The following is a 24521-nucleotide window of genomic DNA, read 5'->3' as shown; positions in this document are numbered from 1 at the left end:
AGTCATGTGACCGTGCTGTAGTTCCTTTATAGCCCAACATTAGCCTCCTTTAGCTTAGCGGTGGTGAGGTGAAGTCATGTGACCGTGCTGTAGTTCCTTTATAGCCCAACATTAGCCTCCTTTAGCTTAGCGGTGGTGAAGTGAAGTCATGTGACCGTGCTGTAGTTCCTTTATAGTCCAACATTAGCCTCCTTTAGCTTAGCGGTGGTGAAGTGAAGTCATGTGACCGTGCTGTAGTTCCTTTATAGCCCAACATTAGCCTCCTTTAGCTTAGCGGTGGTGAAGTGAAGTCATGTGACCGTGCTGTAGTTCCTTTATAGCCCAACATTAGCCTCCTTTAGCTTAGCGGTGGTGAAGTGAAGTCATGTGACCGTGCTGTAGTTCCTTTATAGTCCAACATTAGCCTCCTTTAGCTTAGCGGTGGTGACGTGAAGTCATGTGACCGTGCTGTAGCTCCTTTATAGTCCAACATTAGCAGACAGGCTGTTATAGTTGCAGCATGTTTGTGGTTCAGAGTCATAATAAAATTCTGGAAACCATCAGAAATGTGTTTGGTTCTCGGAGGAGGTAGTGGTTAATTTGACATTTCTTTGAGCGGAACACGAAGTGTCCGAACGTTTTCTCCAGATGTTTTGGTGGTTTGTTGTTTGCACATAGCCATGACTCAGTCTGTAACACTTACAGTGTTTAAGGAGTATTTCTGAGCACATCTCATCTTCTATCAATACAACTAAACTAATCAATCAATCCTTAAAAGAAAACCTGCATTTCGTCCACATTATCTGTGACTTCAGCAATTCTTTAACACCGAACTTGAGAAGATTCCTGCAGACCTCTGTTGATTCTTGACTATCGACAAAACCTTCTTCAGCAAATCACGGCAGATAAAATGCCCTTTTCTCTCTGACGTGTCGCCGACATCACTATAGTATAAAGCGCTCATTGTGCTCGCTGCGTTGCCATGACTCTGCTCAGACGTATGGAGCGCTCTGACGCACAAAACCTAAGAATGCCATTCTACCTGTGTGTGTGTGTGTGTGTGTGTGTGTGTGTGTGTGTGGTCCTCCCAAGACCACTTTCTGTAGGCCGGAGGTATCTTACAAAGACCTCGCATTAGTGAGAGAAAAACAACAACGAGGAGAACATGGAGTGTAGGCTGTTGGAAGCAATGCTTATATAAGAGCGAACACATGAGGGGGGTGATAAGGGGAAATTATATGCAGCACTTTTATTTCACACTTGGAAATGAAAGGCATGCACAGGTTGAAAAAAACCCTCCTTTTCAATTCTGAAAATACAGAAAGCATGTCGTGCAACGAGGCTGCAAGCTGACGGCTAGGTCTAAGGAATGATGCAACTTTTGTTTACATTCTTAAACTTGCATTAAATAAAAGTCTTCTTGCACTTAGAAAAATACAGGTTCAACAAAAATGCTTGAGCAAAATGATAGTTTCCATGTCCTTCATTCAGTGCATTTATCCAGAAATGCTAGCTCGTGTAATGCTAACAGAACGCAGCATTGCTAACAGATGGGAAATCTGTTAGCAATGCTGCTGCAACACTTAATAATAAGGTGTGTGTGTGTGTGTGTGTGTGTGTGTGTGTGTGTGTGTGTGTGTGTGTGTGTGTGTGTGTGTGTGTGTGTGTGTGTGTGTGTGTGTGTGTGTGTGTGTGTGTGTGTGTGTGTGTGTGTGTGTGTGTGTGTGTGTGTGTGTGTGTGTGTGTGTGTGTGTGTGTGTGTGTGTCCAATGCATTGCCACCGTTCATTCTCATTCTGTCATTTCGTTTCCTTTTCGGGGATGCAGAGAATATGAAGTTCAGGACAGTGGCTATCGCTTCCACACTTATTACTGACCAGTGAAAGATCCCCATGGCCTGATAAATCACACACACACACACACACACATGGACGGACACACATACACACACACACACACTGGCATCGGATCTGCAGGAGCGGTGTTATGTAAGGCGGCTTACAACTGAAGTGTGTGAAATTTGAGGAGAAAGCGAGGAAGCCTCCTGCCGTGTGTGTGTGTGTGTGTGTGTGATGATTTAAACCACACATGCTCTATTAAATGTATCTGCAATCATACAAACACAGTTGTGTGTGTGTGTGTGTGTGTGCACGGATGCATCGTTGCGTGTCAGTGCTCAGTGCGCTCATTAACTTTTATAGACTGCAGCCTGAGCGAGGAGGAAATGGCCGAGCCAATATGCTGACCACTGTGCAGATCCACTATACACACACACACACACACACACACACACACACACACACACACACACACACACACACACACACACACACACACACACACACACACACCATTCTCTCTTTTGCACGCACTGTCCATCTCGATCCAAGACGTGATTCATCGCTCCTCATCAGAGGGATTCACGGTGGTTTTGTTGGTAGGGATCCAGCTCCCTTTCATTATTGAAATGCACTGCAGCGCTGATCAGAAGTCCGATTGATTGCATCGATCTCCTCCGCGGCGCTGAAGCTCTGCATTGTTTTGGGACGTTGTGTTTTAGTGTCAGAGTTTCCACTCCTGATTCCTCTCCATGTTGACGGGTTGTGGTCGACTGGGTTCCCAGCAGAGAGGCTTCCGTCAGGGAGGTCTGCTTCTCAGTATTTTTTATTTCAGTCTTTGAGGCTGCGGTGTCACACACAGGACACAGTGTTCAGCTCTGTCCTGAGAGCGAACCCAGGAATACGAGCTTTAATAAAACAGTGGTGCAGGGATGATGTATTTTTGTCGTGGGCCCTGAAGGCAGCATCTCTCTGGTGCATCCACAAAAATCCAGTGGGATTTTCTCTCGTGGATTTTGGATTATTGCAGAGAAACAGTTTATGATACTGACATGTTTTGTCCAGCAGGATAATCTCCACATATTTACTCCACTTTTATACATTTTGAGGCAATCTCCGCAAGCTAAAAGCTAGGATATAGGCTAGTCATCATTTTCCTACTTTCTGTCCCCTGGTATGGAAGTCAATGGTTTTCTGGATGTGTGTTTGGTTGTTATCCTGAAATAAGTTCTGTGGTTATCAGAAGTGGAAGAGTTTTGTTCCACGGCATAAAATAACAGGTAGTATTTTGACGTTAGTATAGTGGTACTTTAACTCAACCGCATACCCTAGCATTTGAATGCTGACTCATGTCCAGGTTTGAGGACTCATTCCTGCACCCCTATCTAAAGAGGAGTTTTTGCCCTGTATTATGGGGGTACTCCTGCTGGTTTTTGCTGCTGAATCCCGTTGATTTGAGCTGCGCTGACGGCTTCATCGCCCTCTCGTGCTGTTTTTATTATCGGCATCATTTATTCCTCTCCACCCCTCTATCGCTTTTGATGCAAAACTATTCTGCTCTGGGAATCCGACTTCCTAAATTAGACAGAATAAAAAACAGCGCAGCAGATAATCAGGCCTTCTGTCGGTGATTTCACAGTGGTTCGTTAATGAGGAAATCCTTCGTTGCATCAGCTGATTACTGAATATAATAGGATCATTTTTGCTCTTAAAAGAGAGATATGTGTAACAGTTTTAAGCCCCATTATAAAACCGATGCTTCTCATTAGTTTTAATTAGCGTGATTAGCAAAACAAATGAGAGCAGACTTTGGTTCTGGGTTAATCTCACGTCTGGTGTTTGTTTGTGCCGCTCTTATTGGGATTAAGAACACGTCTCATCTGTTTTTCTCTAATTAAGACGCTGTGGGTTTTCCATTTTGCTCGACTGAAGAGAATAAATATCTCAGAAATTATTTTCATATCAGTTTCTCATCAGCCAAATCCTGCCGTATGGATAATCTCTGAATGATTGATCTCCGTTTGCACTGGAGGAACAGTGTGCGCTCAAAACAAATACAGAACAACTCAAACCAGTTAATCTCTTGTAACTTCCAGACACATATAAGGAAAGGAGCTTCTTTAGCCCATTTAGGTCTAACACCTGCTCTCAAAAGCTGAGGGTTTTCAGAAAAATATTCCAAATGTGTCAACGCCTACTACAACCTTAATTTCTCAGGCTCTATAGCCGATAAAAACACGAGATAAAAAGCTTATTCTTTGGCTTTCAACTTGACTGACTTGCTTGGCTGTAATCTTCAACTGCATTTCTTTTTTATCAATAAACATCCAAAAACATCTGGGATATCATTTAAATCTGGTCCTGTCTCATCCTCCATATCTTCATTAAAATCCATATCAATTACTTCGTCAGTTTCACTTCCTTCACTTGAGTCAGCCACGACGGATCGCTAGCACGGTGTCTTAACATTTTTGACCAAAACGTACTCCACGTGAAGGCTCATTTCGACCAATCACAGCGCATTTTATTAGTCACATGAGTTTAAAAAAAATCCCTAAGCATCTCTGTCACTCACCCCAAGAGTATTTCAGCAAATCACAGTGCATGTATTTGGCCACGTGCCTCGAAAAAGACGACACCGCTCAAAATGACACAGACGCGTTTGGCGGCCTTAATGGGAACTACGCACAGATGCGTGATCTGGTCTGAATGGGTTAAACCGCAGCACTCGTATCAGTTTGTCTAAGTTGTGACTAACTGTAATTAAATGGTTAATAAAGATATACAATTGGCATGTTGGTTAAGAAGACCCAAGTTGTCGGACAAAGCAAGAAGTCCATTTTTCACAATTTTTAGACATTCTACAGCCTGTGCAATCATCTGTTATCAACTATGAAATGTATTAATGGTTCCATGATTATTTATCAGTGGCTCCTGACTGCTGACCTGTAGCAGAAAGCTTCTGTTGAGAAAGATATGTTCTGTAGACCCATAACTTTGACCCCGTTTATCAGTGTGTACTCTGATCGCTGAGCACGCTCTCTGTGTTTAGTCTCCTTACTCCTGCCTGTGAGACAGTGTTACAGTGCTTTGTTTGTTATGTTTAGTCATGCAGAATGTTGATTCCTCTCTCAGAACCTGCTAAACACATGGCACCGGGGGGAGAGAGATTCAAAATTGGTTTAGGGAAGCGCTGTGTCACCTTGTGGCTGCAGCACATGTCTGTCAATTCTCCGGCCGTAACTTCAAAATAAACCTTCAGTGTTTCCGTCAAGTTCAGTCTCGCCGTGCTCCAGAGCTTTCCATCACAGCTACGTATACTATACGTCACTTCAGAGGTTATATCATGTTTTATTATAAGTGTGTGGTGTGGGGTGGGGTGGGGTGGGGTGGTGTTGTGGGGTGTGGTGTCTTCTCCAGTACAGTGCTAGAGGGCAAACCAAAACCTGAACTCACCGTCAGCCCGTCTCTGAATACAGTTTTCTCTCTCATAGTTTCCCTCGTCTGATGTCTGTGGTCATATTTTCTGGCGTCTCCCCCCCCCCCGCCCCCCCCCCAGGCTGCTCACGTAGACATGTTGTCTTCTGTTGGGGTGGGGTGGGGTGGGGGGTGGAGCCTTAATGGGAGCCCCTCTGATCCGGCCCCAAAGCTTATCAATGATTTACCCGCTGGATGATGTCATCGAGCTAATGGACCATCCGCCCCATTAATGTTGCAGCAGAAACCACACACACACACACACACACACACACACACACACACATACACACACACACATACATACACACACACACACACACACACACACACACACACACACACACATACACACATACACACACACATACACACACATCATGACATCAGGCAAAGGACTTTACTGCCCCGTCCGGAGGTGACATGTTTTCAGGTTGTCCGTGCTAGAAAGGTAATGTAGAAATCTGTGTGTGTGTGTGTGTGTGTGTGTGTGTGTGTGTGTGTGTGGTCGTAAAGACTGGAATAGTTGCATGTTCCTTTATCATTTTCCAGGGAAATAATGATGATTGATACCTTTATAGATCCTGCGTACGTCACTCTTTATTGGAATCCTTTTTTTAGTTTTAGGTTTAACCAGTACCTGCGGTATGTGGGGGTCCTGTAGGAAAACGAGTACAAGATTCGTTCCTCAATGAACCCCTATTTACTACAAACGTTTACTTAGACTCAACGAGGAACTTCTGAGGATGCATTCAACAAAGATTTAGGTCGCTGTGACTTCATAAAACATGTTTGTGTCTTTAGTCAAGATGTATATCTGGATGTAGACTGCAGTTTGCCCTGTGGAGCAAAGACATGCCACCATGAGACGGTTTCCCTAGTTTTTATCGAGGTTGTGCATCGTTTTGGAGATGCAAACAATGATGAACCTGCAGGATTTGGATCTTCATGGTTGATTGAATTCATTGTAAGTTAATGCTTTGGATAAAATTGTATGCAGTTTCTCAAAATGATCTGCAATAATTATAGAAGTAACCCCTGATTGCATCGATGGAGCGCAGATTGAGATGATGGTATGAATCAGTTGGATTTGAGCTTGGTTTCCATCTCCTTCCGGTCTGTAATTAATCAAAGACATAGTGGAAATTCTTTGACATTTTTCTGACTTTTTTCTCCAGGTGACAGGAACGCTGGCTCTTTTCTCCTGCTGTTTTTCTAACGTGCAACGGCAGCATTAATTACTTTAATACACTGTGAAGACTGTGCGTCTCTATCTGACTGAGCTGATTGGCTTCTTGTTTAACGTTAGGCATTAAATCAGCCAGTTAATCCACAGAGTGCCTCCTCTGTCTGCACACAGTGGAATCAGCACCCGGCTGCAAATCTCACACTTGGCTCACGACCCGAAACACTCAGGGGATTGGACGGGAGGCTTTAGCTTTCCTCTCGCCTTCCTTTTTTATTTGCCTCCATTTTTCTCCTGCCAACTGCTGAGCTGTCTGGAAGCTCCGTTAAGACCTGTGAGTTTTCCTGTGGATGTTTCCGCTCTCATATTTTGGTATCAGTGAGGATTTGTGGCTGGTTACTGCCGGCTGTACTCAGCCTCGCTAATCCTTAAATCAGATGCAATTGGATAAAACATTGTTATTATTTGGAGATTTAAAAAAGCAAAACAATCGGATAAGAATACGACAAAAGGGGATAGAGAGAAATGAAAACACGGGCTTAGTGAGCAGAAAATAACCAATAATTTAGAGGGGATTTTCTAGAAAAATATAGTTACCCGGTGTCGACAAAACCCTGCAAGGAATTTACCAAACAGTTTTATTTTTTACTAATTTTATTTAAATATTTCATTTCTTTTCTAATTTGTATTTATTAATTTAGTTATTTTTTATTTATATTATTTTATTCAAAAATGCAGCAACTGTTTCCTACAGGCAAGGAATTTATCGTAGAGACACAATTTCATATTGATTTCATTTCCATTTTTAACCGCTGCACTTGGCGAGTGAAGACGTCCACCAAGACTATTTCCCCAAAATGATTTCCAAAAAAAGAAGCCGTAAATCCTGCAGACGTTTTGGTACTTTGGTATGTTCTTTATAGCCAATTGCACCATAACACACATTTCATGAAAATCAGTGAGCTACTTTTCCTGTAATCCTGCTGCAAAACAAACCAACCTGAAACAGAAGCTACGATAAAAATATGATGTAAAATATGTACAACCTTTCTGTTGTTGAAGCAAAGATCTGTTGCGTTCTGTGCAGAAACTTGCAGAGTGTTGTGCAAGAAAGAGGAAAAGTTGACAGTATACAGTGGAGAGATAATGTGCGATATAAAGAGATAATGCAATGTTTGGTTTTCAGAAAAACGTCTGGATTTTTTCTCAGTTTGATATTTCTGAAAAAAAGCAAGAATTATTATTTTATTTTTTCTGAACTTTCATATTTTCTCAGGATTCAGTTGTTGTTGTCTAAAAACAAGATGACATCCTTCTCGCAGGAGTGAATTAAATGTAAAAAGAATGGATGAATTCCTAATTATTTATCATGATTCTGTAAATGTTTCGTAAAAGCATCTCATTTTTTGGTCAGTATACAGCGGAGAGGTGATGTGCGATGTACAGAAATGATAACGCACAAAGGACGTGCTTCAATGTACGCCGTGGCACGAGTAGTCTGAATTTACCCGGTTAAAACGCCAAAGATACATCAGAAAAGCAAAGTGCAAAACACTCTCAGATCAGTTTAATATAAACCAATTAATTCAGACGTAGGTCAGCGCCTCAGTGGGGCTGAATCACTCTGAGGTGATTGATGGGATCGCTCGTCCTGTCAGTCAGTCAGGTGTCAGAAATCCTAAAAGAGTGAGTGGGGGGGTCAGAGCGAGGTTTCTAACGTGAAGTCTCTGAGAAACCTGGACTGCGGCACTCTGAGCCGTCACTCTTCATGTCGCTCGTCCTCGTCAGCTGACAACTCAAACACACCGACACACATCTCCGGAGACGGGAGGATCACAGCGTTACTCTTCCTCTGTTGATGGGTCTGTTCCAGTGCTGGGGGATTCAGCGATATACCATCCATAGGAGACTAGACATAGCGTCTGAGATTTTAGATGATGTCAAACTGTGAGCATGTTCTTGGTTTTGGAGTCTGCATTTGACTACAGTAATGGTGATGGAAGAGGGTTAGGGCAGAGGACGTGCATTTCTCTTTCGACCTGACCAGAAGTGCATTTTATTTCTGTGGGTTGAGATTATTTCGTAAAAGCATCACTTTTGAACCTCACTATATTGCCACATGAATGTGTTCGGTCAAAACATATTAACTAGTTTTGGTTTCTTCCTTTTCTGCCAAAGATGATTAATAATCATCTTTTTATAAGATGATTATGACAGAGTGTTTGCGTCAGTGTCTCAGGCTGCAGCTATGGGAAACACTAAAACGTCTTTGGGTCAAATTTAATAGAACAAATGGGTTCTCAGTCCAGAGGGGTCACTAAGAGAACCCATTACCACCGGAACAGAGAATATGGATCATAGCTGCGATGATTTCATATACCACTCCAGGGAGATCGGGCGTCTTCAAAAGGGATTCATTATTCATGTTAGGGTCGGTTGATTCATCCGGTTGTTGGAGGGAATGAAACCGCCTAAAAATGTGCTGTTTTTCTCCGTTTTACGTCTTTAAACGCTCGTTACTTTTGAGGTTTGTGCTGTTGCTAGAAGTCATTCCAATATGAGAAATGGAGATGTAAGACTTTTAACTTTTTCTGACATTTAGCTGTCAGTTGCATGCCCAAATTTAAATCTACTAGGGATGCATTGAAGAATTGCAAGAAACACCATACCACTAAGTTTACCTGCAGAAAAATGATCTGCTGTTTGCAGCCTCTCAGTCATTTCCTACTTTTCTTAATACGGACTATTTTCACATTGTTTTGGACCCATCGTTAATGGAAATAGGTTCTAGTTGCAGCTGTGATGCATCCTCCAATTATACACTCCAGTACGTTGACTCAGTGTTGTCTGAAAAAACCATCCCGTACCAGTTTATATTTCCAGTAAAAAATGAGGTATAGTGTGTTATCTGAACTGAATCATTTTCTTAGAGTTTTGAGATTTATAGAAAAGTCAGAATTATTATTTCTTTATTATTTCTTTATTATTTCTGAGATCTGGAGAAAAAAAGTCGGAATTTCTGCAAAAAAAGTCTGATCTTTTTCTCAAATATTTGAGGTTTACATTAAAAAAAGTCCAATACAAAAAAATATTCATCAGAATTCTGTTAATATTTCGTAAAATCATCAAATTTTAACCTCACAATATTGCCACTTATTAGGGTATTTGGTCAAAACATGTTTAGTAGTTTGGTTCCTTCCTTATCTGCCAAAGATGATTAAAAAACAAACAGGATGGGAGCCGATAAAACCGTCCTTAAAAATCCCTGCTCATTGATATTTAGTGTGTCATCTGAGCTGGTAATTCTTCGAAGGTCACACAGATTGATCCGGACCATAAATGGAGAGCTGCATACGTTGCTTCCTTTTATAATCCAGTTCCAAAAGTCTATTCTTCCCTTGTTTTATCGCTTATAATAAAAACCCTATCTTTAAACGTCGATGTGAGGATTCCCTCGAGGGGGTTCCTGTTCCTTCACCTCTCACCTGAAAGCAGAGGGGAAGAAGGGGGAGGGAAAAGAGGAATCTGAGTACAGTGGGACTTCCTGTCATAAGTAATTACTCTCAACCACTCCCCCCTCTCTCCTATGCTCTCTCCTGTTTCCTCTGTCCTCACCTCTTCCTCATGCATGTGCACACTTAGGGCAAGTCAAGTGTATATCTCCTCTCCGAACGTGACAGGCACATGCATCTAAAAGCTTTCACCTTAACCCTAAATCTAACCCTGAACAGATGTTGAGAGAGTGTAAATGCATCCTCCTCTCCTCCCGTAGTGTAACTTCCTCCGGAGTCACATCCTCTGTTTCTCTTAAAGCATCCACTGATTCCTCCGTCCTTGTGATGACAGCAGAGGAACGATACTAAAAGTCCACGCCGTTTATTCTCCGTCTCTTTGAGGCAACAAGGGATTCGTTACACTTGTATCACTGTATCGTGCAGAAATGCTTCCTCCTCTACAGTTTTCAGACTGGGAAAGCGCTGTTTGAATGCAGTCTGTTTACCATTTACCAGAGAAATAGTAAGAGTCAATGCTAATTCAATTCCACGGTAAAAAAGGGTAATAGTAAATCTGTACTATAAAATACACTTCTTCATACCAACAACTACACAAATGAGTGTTTTGAATTGGTTCACGTGACATCTGTAGTCCAAAAGCACGTCTTATTTTCTCTAAATTTGCCAGATGCATCCACTTTGACCTGAGGATGAACCACTCAAATATTGGTTGACAGAGCTCACAGTGTCGACCTCATAAATCCCCTTAAATGGGCTGAAGTTGCACTAAAAGTTCACTGAATCAGCCGTCTGTTTGTCCTCCGTCTCTCTACCTAACTTTGTTGTAACGAGAAAAAAGTGCTTTTTGTTCTGGAGTGTTAATCGGTTGCTAAGCGACATTCTTCGCTGACCTTGATTCGTCCGTGAAAAACAAAGACTGATTGTAATCAGATTTGTGAACCTGCCATGAGAGACTTATGAGGCAAATCTTACCGAGACTTCGTCCTGAACGTGTTGGAGCAGCCTGTATTTCTGCGCTCGGTATTCGGTCCCGTTTCTTTCTAATTAACAGGAAAGACTTTGGCTCAAAATGATAGTCTAATGAAACAGAGAGGATGGTTTCTTGGGAATGAGGAGCTGCGTTCTGATTGGCAGCCTCTGATGATGGCAATCTTTGGTTTAAAAGCAGCTAGCAGTATGCTAATGTAGAGTGTAGTCCTGGAGGCAGGGTAGCAGCATGCTAACTGATGTCATGCACCTTTTGCATTAATTCTGATGCACAGAAATCACCTGGGAATCATCTTACTCAGGTTTGAAGCAGCTGTCCTCGAAGTCTCGGAGAAGCTAAACAGATCAAATGCTAAAGATAAATGTCTTTGAATGCTCTTGGTTTCATTGGAGTCATTTCTCCAGTTCCCTCTCTCTTTTGTCAGTTTATATTTGGTGCCTTTTGGATTGAAACCCATTATTCATACGATGCTTCATCTTTTATGTCGACTGTTCTGTTGTTTTTGCACAAAGCTTTTGAAGGAAATGAAGCTCATCTAAAAAGGAACAGCAGCTGAGAGAGTTTAGTGTTGAGAATAAAGAAGGCTAAGGTAATTAACAGGAGTGGACGGGCTGGAGAAGGAATTGATGAACGAATAAATTAGTGGATAAAGAAAGGCTGGAGAAGAAGAAGAGGAGTGCAGCTCTTAAAGGAATTGGTTTAAGTTTGTGGAGTTTTTTATCCCTTTTAAAAAATATTTCCAGCTTTTTTCAGCGTAGCATTGTCATTTGATGAAACAACTTAATCCAACTGTTCCTGTGAAGTTTGATCTTCCTCTCTTTGCATCCTGCAGGACACCGAGAGAGCATGATGGTTGACTCGACAGAAAAATAAATCGAAACCCCCCGAGCATCGCATCTTACAGATATAAGGAATATTTAGCATTTTGCCGCCATGCATTATTTTAAAAGCATCAAAATAACATAAGCTGGGCTCGAAATATTAAAGGCGTCTTTGGTCGTTCCCCTCGACGGTCTGACCTTATTTATCTGTCTAAGCCCGGTGGCTAATGCTAATGCTAACCCTGCATGAAAACATCAAAGTGCGTCTTCTCTGAGAGCGTGAAAGCCTCTCAACTGTGTGTGTGTGTGTGTGTGTGTGTGTGTGTGTGTGTGTGTGTGTGTGTGTGTGTGTGGTGTGGGTGTGGGTGTGGTGTGGGTGTGGGTGTGGGTGGGTGTGTGTGTGTGTGTGGGTGTGGACTGTCAGTGAGCATTCCAGGTGCTAGCATGTCCAAGCTTCTGCCTGTAATCCCCATGGGAGCGTAAATAAGCTGCTCGCTCTGCTCCTTACATAACCAGAGAGGGATGACGGCACGGCTGCAGAGAGGGGACGGGGGCGGACATCGATCGGGGGGGAAACATGGAAGAGCTGTTTGGAAATTGGGGGGATTAGGGTTGCACAATTAATCAGAATGTGATTAAAATATCTGAATATTAGAGTGAACATGAGAGAGAAAAGGCCTGTGTGTGTGTGTGTGTGTGTGTGTGTGTGTGTGTGTGTGTGTGTGTGTGTGTGTGTGTGTGTGTGTGTGTGTGTGTGTGTGTGTGTGTGTGTGTGTGTGTGTGTGTGTGTGTGTGTGTGTGTGTGTGTGTGTGTGTGTGTGTGTGTGTGTGTGTGTGTGTGTGTGTGTGTGTGTGTGTGTGTGTGTGGCTGCAGTTTCCTCGCTGTAGAGTTCCTTCTCTCCCCGTCTGCTTCTGATGAACACATTTAATTATCTGTCCTGCTCGCTTCCTCTCCGCCTGCGCCGGTGTGTCTCACTGTTCTGCTCCTCCTGTGTCTGAACCCCTGGGCGGGCAGAGCATGCTGGGAAATGTCAGATGTTTAATTGAATTGGCGGCACTGCTGGATCCCTTTCACACACACCAACCATCTCTCCTGCACTATTAGTAGCTGCTTTACCCACATAAGTCCTTCTCTTCCCAATGAAGATGCAACAATCCACTGGTATGGATCTGTAATGGTGCACCGTTCCCTCACTGGTTTCCCACATTCAATTCAAGCAGCGCAGGAAGCCAGCACGCTGAAGGGAACGAGGGGCGCGTCTCATATCACTGTCAGTGTGACGTAAAGTGCTCAAACTGCACTAAAGCACATAAAGCTCTCGCACATTTCCTCCCTCTCTCTCTCCACCCCGCTCCGGACGAGATTAACCAGTTACTGGGAGACGGGGTCAGAACCTCTCCTGCTCCCATCGGTGCCGATAATCACATTAGTGAAATGACTCTGGCCGGGTTTCATCCCAAAACTGAAATGAAATCCTGAATCCTGCACTGTTTAAAAGTCCAACACACACACACACACACACACACACACACACACACACACACACACACACACACACACACACACACACACACACGCACACACACACTCCTGATTTCTTCCCTTACATATGGACTGTATGTTCACATCGTGCTTTTTCCAGTCATTGATTTATTTTATTCTGGATTAAAGAACACCAGGAACAAGAGGCGACATATAAAGTGTTAAAACTTATTCCGACATGGTCTTTTTTCCAAGGGCAGGCAATCAGACACGAAATCGAGCACGTACTGATGCATCAAAACAAATGGTTGGGTTTTATTTAAATTCCAAACAGGAGAACGACCGTTGGGTTTGTAGGAATTCGGTCCTCGATAACTCACCTCGCAGTATTTTGAATCTGAAAACTCGACGTGGCCTTCAGTCAGAAGAAGGGACACAAATGAACCCGACAACTCTATTATAATATTCTTCTGGGAGATCTTCAGGACCGCCTCGCCTCCGGCCAACAACGTAATATATCTCATTGCTCAGCCGGTCTGTATCAAACACCAGATTTATAGTTGCATCCGCCCTCAGGACATCTGTATTCTCTGACTCTCACTTTCTGCACACTCTCGACTGACTTGCTTATTTGTCTCGTTTTCCGTGTGTGTGTGTGTGTGTGTGTGTGTGTGTGTGTGTGTGTGTGTGTGTGTGTGTGTGTGTGTGTGTGTGTGTGTGTGTGTGTGTGTGTGTGTGTGTGTGTGTGTGTGTGTGTGTGTGTGTGTGTGTGTGTGTGTGTGTGTGTGTGTGTGTGTGTGTGTGTGTGTGTGTGTGTAGTTATTCTTTCAGTGAACTGAAGACTCCTGAAATGTCACACCTCTAGAACAGATGTCCTCAGATGCTTCTGTGTTGAATGCATTAACCGGTTTGGCAGGAACCACTACCTTTTATTTACAGAGTCAGAAAGGCAGTGCAGCCGGTGAGAGCAGTTTTGATTGAAGCTTTTCTGTCCGCAGCTGAATCAATATGTGTTTCTACATGAGTGAGAAGAGACGGAGGCAGATAAATAAATAAACAGCCAATCAAAGATGTCTAAAAGCTGTCAGTTCAGTTTGAACCGCTATTCAACAATCCCCATGCATCAGAGCCAAACCACTGGAGCTCTCCCCCGGACTCTGCAGTCTCTACGTGCTGGATAGGTTACCGTGTGAATATTCATGCCCCTCAGAGGAGGATTTCTGGAACCTCTTGCCTTTTTTATCCAGCTTTTTTGTGTGAAATTCTCCTCCTGACCAACGCGTTTATTCAAGTCCATGAAAAGATACTTTTAGAAGATTCAAACTTTCTGTTGACTGCAATTTCTCCTGAAATCCTGCAACATTTCCCACTGCTATATCCTTAAACCATCAGCGATTAAAGCTCCTGGATGTATTGTATGTGAAAATGAACACAAAAACGCAAGGAGTGGAGCAATGGTTTGAGCGTGTCGAGGTGTTTCCAGTATCCAGCCGTATCCGCCTACAGCTGCAACACATGGATTTGTATAAATAAATCAGTATCAGACTCAAAGATGGCGTCTAAGTTGAATGAAAATTGCAGCATCTGTATTTTTTTGCACAGAAACAACGTCATAAAAGTCACGGTGGTGTCTTCTGCGTCTTCCTGCTGAAAATTGGACGATGCTTTTACGAATGAATTTGGTTTTCTTTGAGCATTATTGTCCGTAGTGACATTTTAACTATTGCCCTACATGCAATACTAACTTTGTTCCACAAGCTTTAAGGCGCTGTAAGTCAATACGTTTCAGACGTTGGATTCTTAAGTAAAATGCTAAAAAGTGAATACAGTGCAGTTGGTAGGAAACGTATAGACTATCTGTTTGTCTAATTGCTTCCTTCATGTGTCATTCTTTCACTTCTCTCTCTCTGACTTCCCCCTCTCTCCATGAGGTGTAAATATAGAATGAGTTTCACTTAGTGTGGATTCTCCTGAATGTTTCCTGCAGGCTGACGCTTCCTCACACCTTCTGTTTCAGTCCTTTATTTAAACCTCAGTGTGCAATCACTGATAAGTCAGGGTGTGATTGTCTCTTTATGCTTCCTCTGTGTGAGATTCCTCACAATGCAAAACCGGTTTCCTTCTCCTTGGAAGATGTCTTCATTCTATTGTTGACACTGATTCTTATCCTGGTGAGATTAGGATAAATTGGCATGCTAGAAGTGTCCGTCTAATCTAACAGCTCAGAGAACGTGACCGTCGTCTCTATCAGGAGCTGCTGGCTGTAGTCCAAGAGTGAACTGTAAAGAGTCCCCTCCTGCTGATGTTCAGGTGTATATCAGTATGTAGAGTCTCTACTTTAAAGAGTCCTCTCCTGCTGATGTTCAGGTGTATATCAGTATATAGCGTCTCTACTTTAAAGAGTCCTCTCCTGCTGATGTTCAGGTGTCAGTATGTAGTGTCTCTACTTTAAAGAGTCCTCTCCTGCTGATGTTCAGGTGTATATCAGTATGTAGAGTCTCTACTTTAAAGAGTCCTCTCCTGCTGATGTTCAGGGGTATATCAGTATGTAGAGTCTCTACTTTAAAGAGTCCTCTCCTGCTGATGTTCAGGTGTATATCAGTATGTAGTGTCTTTACTTTAAAGAGTCCTCTCCTGCTGATGTTCAGGTGTATATCAGTATGTAGAGTCTCTACTTTAAAGAGTCCTCTCCTGCTGATGTTCAGGTGTATATCAGTATGTAGAGTCTCTACTTTAAAGAGTCCTCTCCTGCTGATGTTCAGGTGTATATCAGTATGTAGAGTCTCTACTTTAAAGAGTCCTCTCCTGCTGATGTTCAGGTGTATATCAGTATGTAGAGTCTCTACTTTAAAGAGTCCTCTCCTGCTGATGTTCAGGTGTATATCAGTATGTAGAGTCTCTACTTTAAAGAGTCCTGTCCTGCTGATGTTCAGGTGTATATCAGTATGTAGTGTCTCTACTCTAGCATCCTCTCCTGTTGATGTTTCCTTTCCTTCTCCTCCTAACTGCATACCTCTGTTTAATGCATTTTAAACCGGCCCCTCCCTGAGTGTGAGTGTTGCTCCGGACTAGTGTGTGTCGTAAAGCCGGTGACATTTACGGAATGAGACGCAGCGTGATTGATGCACTCAGAAGTTGGGAAGGACTGCGGCCTGCAAATCACGTTTTACTACGCCAACACACACACACAGACACACACACACACACACACACACACAGACACAAACACAGAGATGCAGATAGACGGCGGGCACTGCAGGGCACCCCATCTTTTTGATGCTGTCGTAAATCCCCCGTTGGTTACCGGGACGTGGGATGCATTGCAGCACATGCGCTGCTCTCTGCTCTCTGCTGAGCCCCCCTCCTCTCTCTGGGTCGGTCAGAGTGGAGTCACTGCAACACCTCCTACCTGAGGTCAGCTGCAGAGGTGTGCTTATTGATGTGAACTGGGAGACTAAAGGTCAAACATGTTTATACTGGAGGCCATTCTCAGGGTTCCTACGCAGTATGGCCAAGTATGGAGGATTGCTCCGAGGTTAAATACTTTAATGACTATGGAAAACCCTCTCACTTAGGTATGAAGCATGTGGGGGTTGGGGTTACTTGCAGTTCTCTTACTGTTCTTGGTTTGTATCTAAATGGTTAGTTGCACTCTCTTTGCATGAAAGCATCAGCTATGTTAGGAAAAATATTTGTATTCCTAGATTTCTCCCTGTGAGGTAAAAACTGGTAAATGCACATTTCTTTGATGGCTTTCTCGACATTTCCGATTGTAAGACATGATTTTTAAAACAGAAACAGGTCAAACATGTTCTCCAACGTCTGGAAATTTGAGTGTGGAGAAGCCGTAATATCGACATGTAGTTCACACAGTTTTAATGCACTGCAGTTCTGCTGCATTCAACATCATTTACAGCCATACGCACCAAACAAACCCACAAATGTGTCATAAAACTACTGCTCTACTTCTTTCTTCCTTCACTGCTTTCCAGAACGGAGCATTAAAAGAAGTGCAGAGAGGATAAGTGATCCAGGAGAGGTGTTCAGAAGTGGGTCAGGTGTTTTATCATCACCGTTACGGACGCTGGCAGCAATTACAGTAGCAGCGGACGCATCACAAAGAATTAATTATGAAGCTCAATCGTGACGGCCTAATACAAACTCTATAGGCTTGTCAGGTTGAATTTGAGTTAAATAGTTTAATGCATGTCATATAACACATCAGTAATGCCATGTGTGCAGGCCTGATGCCCAGCATGCATGTGATGTTTTATTACAGTAACGTACGCTGTAAGTTTGCCAAGTGTTTGCACATCCGCCTTAAAGTAGAGTTTAAAACGTCTAAAACTGTGAGCTACACTTTCTTATTTGATCAACAGCAAGCCGCTGACGATGAATTAAAGGAAGAGCAACATGTTGCGACCTTCAGGAACCCATTTAGTGTAATTACTAGACCATAATAAGATGATAAATCATAATCCTGAGACAAACGGTTCAGAGTCAAGACCTTAAAGTAATGAGATCAACACAGTTTGGAGGAACTCTGGTTATAGGGGCCTGCATAATTCACTGTTAATAAATCCAATTAAATGCCGGTGCATGCTCTCAGTTCAGATCGACTCTGGAAACATGGAGGAGGCGTGTTCAGGACTTTTCTCCCTCTTCCCGGTTCGTCCTCCTTCCTGTTATTTGAGCGAGCGCTGGCTGAAGTGCAGGAATCATCAGAAGAGCGGCCCGTGTGCAGCTGACTCTCCATTCACAGCGCTAATGGCTGCCGCTGTGTGCAGCTGAGCCTCATTCAGCGCCACAATACCGCGGCTGATTTCTTCCAAGACGCCCAGATCCGCCACTTCAGCCGTCTGCGGTTTGAGAAGCCGCTCCCCTCTCCTCTGACGCTTATCTAGAGTTCATTTCTCCTGCTTTGGAGAATTGTGAGCCTGGTGTGTGCAGAAGGTGTTGATTGTGACTCTTAAATCTTCTTTAAGGCAGAATAAAGCTGCAGATTGGAGTTATTTTATTGATCCTTAAGCGGGGAAATGTTCTGTTACTTCAGCGTGTAAACATGGGGTGGACAGAGGGGGGAAAGAGGTGCTGCAGCTCAGGCAGTAGGAGAGAAATCCAGAGCTTTTTGGACATTAAAGCATGGAGACATGTCCCAGTAGAGACTGATATACACCTGAACATCAGCAGGATATGTCCCGTGCTTTTCGAATCCAAACCAAACCTGTTGTCTTCTTAGGTCACAAACACACACAGCATCACTTTTCCACACGTAATTTAAAATGACATAAGTCTCAGAATAAATATATCACCTGCAAGTCCAACATAACCCATGGATACACATCTTGAGAACATTTGAAACCATCTTGTTAGACAGACGTGTTGCAACAGTAAAATGACCACAGAAATGAGATGCAGTTTGAGAAACTCTACAGTGTCTCTGTGAATTCTCGTCCTTAACTTAGCTTTATCGTCCACTTCAGGGAATCTTTGACATTTACCGGTAACTTTCCTACATTGAATCTTCCTTTTTTCTCAAGTTCTCTCCTGATTCAACCTCAGTATTTCCAACCCATCTCCACAGCTCAGCCTGTTTGTTGCAGCTCCTCCAGGCATTGAGCGCTGCCTGACATTTGGGGGGGGGGGGGTCAGAGGTCAAGGGACTGTATGAGGTGGGAGATAAGGCAGCAGCAGTGGAGAGCATACTGCATTACTAATGAGAGACCTCTGACCCAGAGTACCTGCTGCTGCTGAGCCAGAGATGAGATCTACTGCTGCTGGAGTTTCAGTTTAATTTCACAAAGACTTCTCCAGCGCTGACTTCCTGAAATTGTCAAATGCATTGTTTGCACGCTGTTGTTATCTTTCCCCATGGAGCCGACCGCTCTCAGACAAACACTCTTCAGAGGAAATGTGGAAGAAAGAGAGTGATTTTTGTCACTTTTCCCTTTACTTCCAGTCGCTTTGTACAGCTGTTTGTCGACATGATTATCAAAGTAGTCGATGCTGCTTCTTCTGAAAGCACATTGAAAAGGGCTCTTCTAATTGTGTAGCCCGGGACTGCAGCTCCACAATATTGTCACATATCTATCCTTTAACAAATATTCTCTTACTGCTAATTGAATAATGGCATTTCAGTACATTTTGAGGAATTGTGCAGCCTGGACGTTGACTACACAGATATTGTCAGGTTTAGCCTAACTCAGAGTGCAACTGACCTATAATCTGTCTGTGTGTGTGTTATGAGGACATTTTGAGGATCAAGAAGTAGTCTATAACCTTGCAGACACACATCAAGCAAACGCAACGACAGAAGACAGAGCAATCTGGCTTATTTTACTAGCATTTAAATGATCAAGCAGAGAGGATTTGGAAGTTGCTTAATTACCCAGAGAGAAAGTGGGGTAAGTTAATGGACTGGAGGAGAAAAGATGGATTTCTGTTGGTTATTGTGGAATTACAACCTTACTCTGTGTGTGTGTGTGTGTGTGTGTGTGTGTGTGTGTGTGTGTGTGTGTGTGTGTTCATCATAATGTCCTAATTGCACTCAGAATCCGCCGGTGAAATAAATACTTTTCATGTGATGGTGAACCAGGGACACCGAGGAATGTGTCTGCTCACTAAGGTGATGACCGTGTGTGTGTGTGTTAGAGATGTCCGCATGCATTGATCCAGCTAAGAAACGTTGCACAATCCCCATGGTCACGGCTTACTCAGCAACATTTCCCGTAGTGTTATTTCAGTCTCCAGTTTGATCTATGTTTATACTGTGTGTGTGTGTGTGTGTGTGTGTGTGTGTGTGTGTGTGTGTGTGTGTGTGTGTGTGTGTGTGTGTGTGTGTGTGTGTGTGTGTGTGTGTGTGTGTGTGTGTGTGTGTGTGTGTGTGTGTGTGTGTGTGTGTGTGTGTGTGTGTGTGTGTGTGTGTGTGTGTTCCACGCTCGGGCACGGTGCCGTCCTACCTCACCCTCTGACACTAAGCAGCTTTAGCTTGATCACCATCTGTTCAACCAGTCACACACACACACACGCTCACTCACACACTTCAGCTGTGCCAGGGTATATGTGTGTGTCACTGTCTGTGGTGCTGTGTTGTGTCTCTGAGTGTGTGCAGTGTTATCTGATGTGGGCTGCAGGTGTGTGTGTGTGTGTGTGTGTGTGCGCGCGTCAGTGTGTGTGTGATGCTTGCTTTTTCGGCTAGTTCTACAATCGGACATAACAGTACTAATTTCCTACCCTAGTTTTATCGTCTTCACTGACATTATTTTGCCCTAATGGACATTTTTACATTTTACCTGATAAAATTAGCTTTAGTTTTTATTGATTTGAAATGTTGGTTTAAAACAGGATTTAAAATCAGTGTGTCGAATTGTTCAGTGTCAAAATAACAGTTACATATCAGTACCACAACCCAGACATAGAAATAGTACCATCTATTAAAACATATTAAATGATCCCGAGCCACACACACTGTACCTCATGCCCTCAGGATAAAGATCATCAAACCTGCATCTATAAATAGCCTCATGGCGGCAGGGATCTAAATGTGCTCTCCGGTATTAATCCGTCACATTACAGCGTGTCCTGCTGATCTGTGCAGGGTGTTCCTCTGCAAGCAGAGCAATGCATGCTGAGATAGATTTTAGGAATAACGTGCTGCAGGAAAGATTTCTAAAACCTAAAAGTAAGACAGCATAATGGCACGTTTGGTTAACTCGTTTTTCTGTGCTGTAGTTCCTTTATAGCCCAACATTAGCCGCCTTTAGCTTAGCGGTGGAGACGTGAAGTCATGTGACCGTGCTGTAGTTCCTGTATAGCCCAACATTAGCCGCCTTTAGCTTTGCGGTGGTGACGTGAAGTCATGTGACCGTGCTCTAGTTCCTTTATAGCCCAACATTAGCCTCCTTTAGCTTAGCGGTGGTGACGTGAAGTCATGTGACCGTGCTCTAGTTCCTTTATAGCCCAACATTAGCCTCCTTTAGCTTAGCGGTGGAGACGTGAAGTCATGTGACCGTGCTGTAGTTCCTTTATAGCCCAACATTAGCCGCCTTTAGCTTAGCGGTGGAGACGTGAAGTCATGTGACCGTGCTGTAGTTCCTTTATAGCCCAACATTAGCCGCCTTTAGCTTAGCGGTGGAGACGTGAAGTCATGTGACCGTGCTGTAGTTCCTTTAGCCGCCTTTAGCTTAGCGGTGGTGATGTGAAGTCATGTGACCGTGCTGTAGTTCCTTTATAGCCCAACATTAGCCGCCTTTAGCTTTGCGGTGGTGACGTGAAGTCATGTGACCGTGCTCTAGTTCCTTTATAGCCCAACATTAGCCTCCTTTAGCTTAGCGGTGGTGACGTGAAGTCATGTGACCGTGCTCTAGTTCCTTTATAGCCCAACATTAGCCTCCTTTAGCTTAGCGGTGGAGACGTGAAGTCATGTGACCGTGCTGTAGTTCCTTTATAGCCCAACATTAGCCGCCTTTAGCTTAGCGGTGGTGACGTGAAGTCATGTGACCGTGCTGTAGTTCCTTTATAGCCCAACATTAGCCGCCTTTAGCTTAGCGGTGGAGACGTGAAGTCATGTGACCGTGCTGTAGTTCCTTTATAGCCCAACATTAGCCTCCTTTAGCTTAGCGGTGGTGACGTGAAGTCATGTGACCGTGCTGTAGTTCCTTTATAGCCCAACATTAGCCGCCTTTAGCTTAGCGGTGGAGACTTGAAGTCATGTGACCGTGCTGTAGTTATTTGTAGCCTTACATCAGCTTTTTACAGTACCAAAAAAGATCTTATCTTCTGCAATATCCTGAAATTGAATGGAAAAATCATCATCACTGCACCACTCTACAAGCCGGTATAGAAACAATATATAGGATTGTGTGCCTGCTGCTTCCAGCGTGTGTGTTTATATATAAGAAATCCATTTTGTGTTTTTACCTGTATCTGCAGCAGCTTCTCTCTTTCCTCCCTGCTGCTAAACTACATCTCACACACACACACACACACACACACACACACACACACACACACACACACACACACACACACACACACACACACACTTTACTCCACAGTGTTGTGAGTGCAGTAGCAGCTTTATTTAGGAGTTCCTGCTGTAATGCTCTGACCTGTGTGCTTGTTAATTTTAACCCTCGACCCCAGAGTGATGCACCTCTGTTTACCCTGCTGACCGAACCGACACCCCCCCCCCCCCACCTCACTCCTCAGGTGGGAGCGCTCCATTTGTGCACCCTGCAACCCCGGCGATGAGAAGCCGAGTGCAGTCTGGTGTTCTCTGCATGTGTTGGTCTGCAGCTGCACAGTGTGTTGCAGGAAACAGAATAACACACACTCTGCCTCTGGGATAATGTTTCCACTTTGATGCATCCAATAGGAAGAGGAGGAGGAGGAGGTGTAGTGAGAGGGAAGGGGGGAGGGGAGTAGTATCTGACTTTATTTACTTCAGTTTAAACCAGGGAGGAATCTAATTGAATATCTATTGGCTGAATGTTGAGCATCTAATAAAACAAAGAGCCTTTTCTCTTTCGTTTCCTGCAAAATACTACAAACTGTAGCAGTACAAAATACAGCATACAGAGAGTACAAGGACTAAATGCACTTCATCCAGGTGAAAAATAATTGTATTTAAAGTTCTTCGGGTGCAAATATATGAATGTATGTACAGGAGTTTGGCAGGAACCTGCATATTGAGCCACATGTTAAAGGTTTGTTTGTCTGTGTTTTTTAAAGGGGTCCCTTCAGCGTGGTGCGGAGATGCATCAACAGAGAGACGGGGCAGCAGTTCGCTGTCAAGATCGTGGACGTGGCCCAGTTCACCTCCAGCCCCGGACTCAGCACAGAGGGTGAGACATCTGTTATTACTCATACAAATGACTCAAGGTATCATGGTTTATTACCCACTCTGCGTCACAGTAAGAGTTAATGCAGTGAGACGTCAGAGGTTTGTGCTTGTTTGTGTGTTCTTCCACACTGGACTGCTTCTTATTCTCTCTGCTGCTCACACACACACACACACACACACACACACACACACACACACACACACACACACACACACACACACACACACACACACACACACACACACACACAAACACACTTGGGAGTTTTCAGTTCAATGGAAGTCTTCCTCTGTTGTCTTTGGGCTGTTTGCTTTGAAGCAGTTCATTATGAAGGCAGGCAAAGGTCACCTTCACAGTACTCGTCCAGGAAAGAAGTATAGCATTTCTTCACTGGGCATCACTTCTGTTTGTTATTGCCCTCTCCTGTAGTGTGTTATATAGATTTGTGTGCATATAAATGGTCTGCAAAGGTTAAAACCCCTGCCTGAAACGCCTCCATTGTTTTCCTTTGTTTAGCTCTGTATCATTGTGAAATCACTATGAAACACTCGTGCACACTGTACGTGATAGGCTAAGGGGCTTGACCAGTCACTACAGAGGCGGCCAGCTAACCAATCAGAGCAGAATGTGTCCTCTTTAATTCACAGACATGATAATAGCTCTCGCATCTTTTACAAAGCAAGCTAAATGTTTTACTGCTCCTTTAAATGTCATAGAAAATCCAACACTAGAGGTTAATCGCATGTACATGCAAAGGGCTGTTCATATGGAGTTATGAGCATGTATATCATTTCTATATTAATATCCGGTCTGACATTTGCCAGGTACCATGCACACATGCTGAGAGTTCATGATCATTAATGTTTCTGAGAGGAGCTTTACCTGCCACATTACTGCTCTCTAATTCTCCCTGGGCTGATGGAGAGTTCATAATCCCGCCTGACAGGACGTCTCCTCGCTTTACTTAAGCTTCCTCCAGGCACACGTGAAGAGCTCAGCCGTTCACACTGAGACACTCCACAACACACACCTCGTAACACATACCTTGTTACACACAATATATAACACTCCTCACACTGTGGAAGAGAGACTTTCAATCGCAATGTTTACAAGTCTGGTTTTATCTGGAGTTGTGACACACCTCAAAACCCCAACAGTGAGAATCCACACGCCTGTAAAAAGCATTTAACGTCATTAAAGATGTAAAAGTAGGAGCTTAATGTGGGGGGGGGGTAGATACAGGGCTTAATAAGAACAAATGAGAGAGCAGAGGGGATTATTTTAAGGACTTCCTACAGAGACTTTTTGTCCTCGCTTTGGTTCCTTTATCTGGATTTAATCACAATATAATGGTGCAGCGATGACGTGTTTTTGTAGGCCAACTCTAAAG

At 43.6% G+C, this 24521-nt stretch overlaps 1 protein-coding gene across 12 annotated transcripts in view; it reads left to right on the top strand.

Moving 5' to 3' along the window:
• Positions 1 to 24521, top strand: part of caska (calcium/calmodulin-dependent serine protein kinase a) — a 109708-nt gene that overhangs the window by 23122 nt on the left and 62065 nt on the right. For all 12 annotated transcript variants that reach the window (XM_063888078.1, XM_063888076.1, XM_063888074.1 and 9 more), the window contains exon 2: positions 23019 to 23131. In XM_063888078.1, coding sequence (XP_063744148.1) covers positions 23019 to 23131 — 113 coding nt within the window. The remainder of the gene's footprint in view (positions 1 to 23018; positions 23132 to 24521) is intronic.

The sequence above is a fragment of the Eleginops maclovinus genome, chromosome 7 (assembly GCF_036324505.1).
Source record: "Eleginops maclovinus isolate JMC-PN-2008 ecotype Puerto Natales chromosome 7, JC_Emac_rtc_rv5, whole genome shotgun sequence".
Taxonomy (NCBI): Eukaryota; Metazoa; Chordata; class Actinopteri; order Perciformes; family Eleginopidae; genus Eleginops; species Eleginops maclovinus.
The sequence above is the reverse complement of the archived record's forward strand: the minus strand, read 5'-3'. Positions and strand labels throughout refer to the sequence as shown.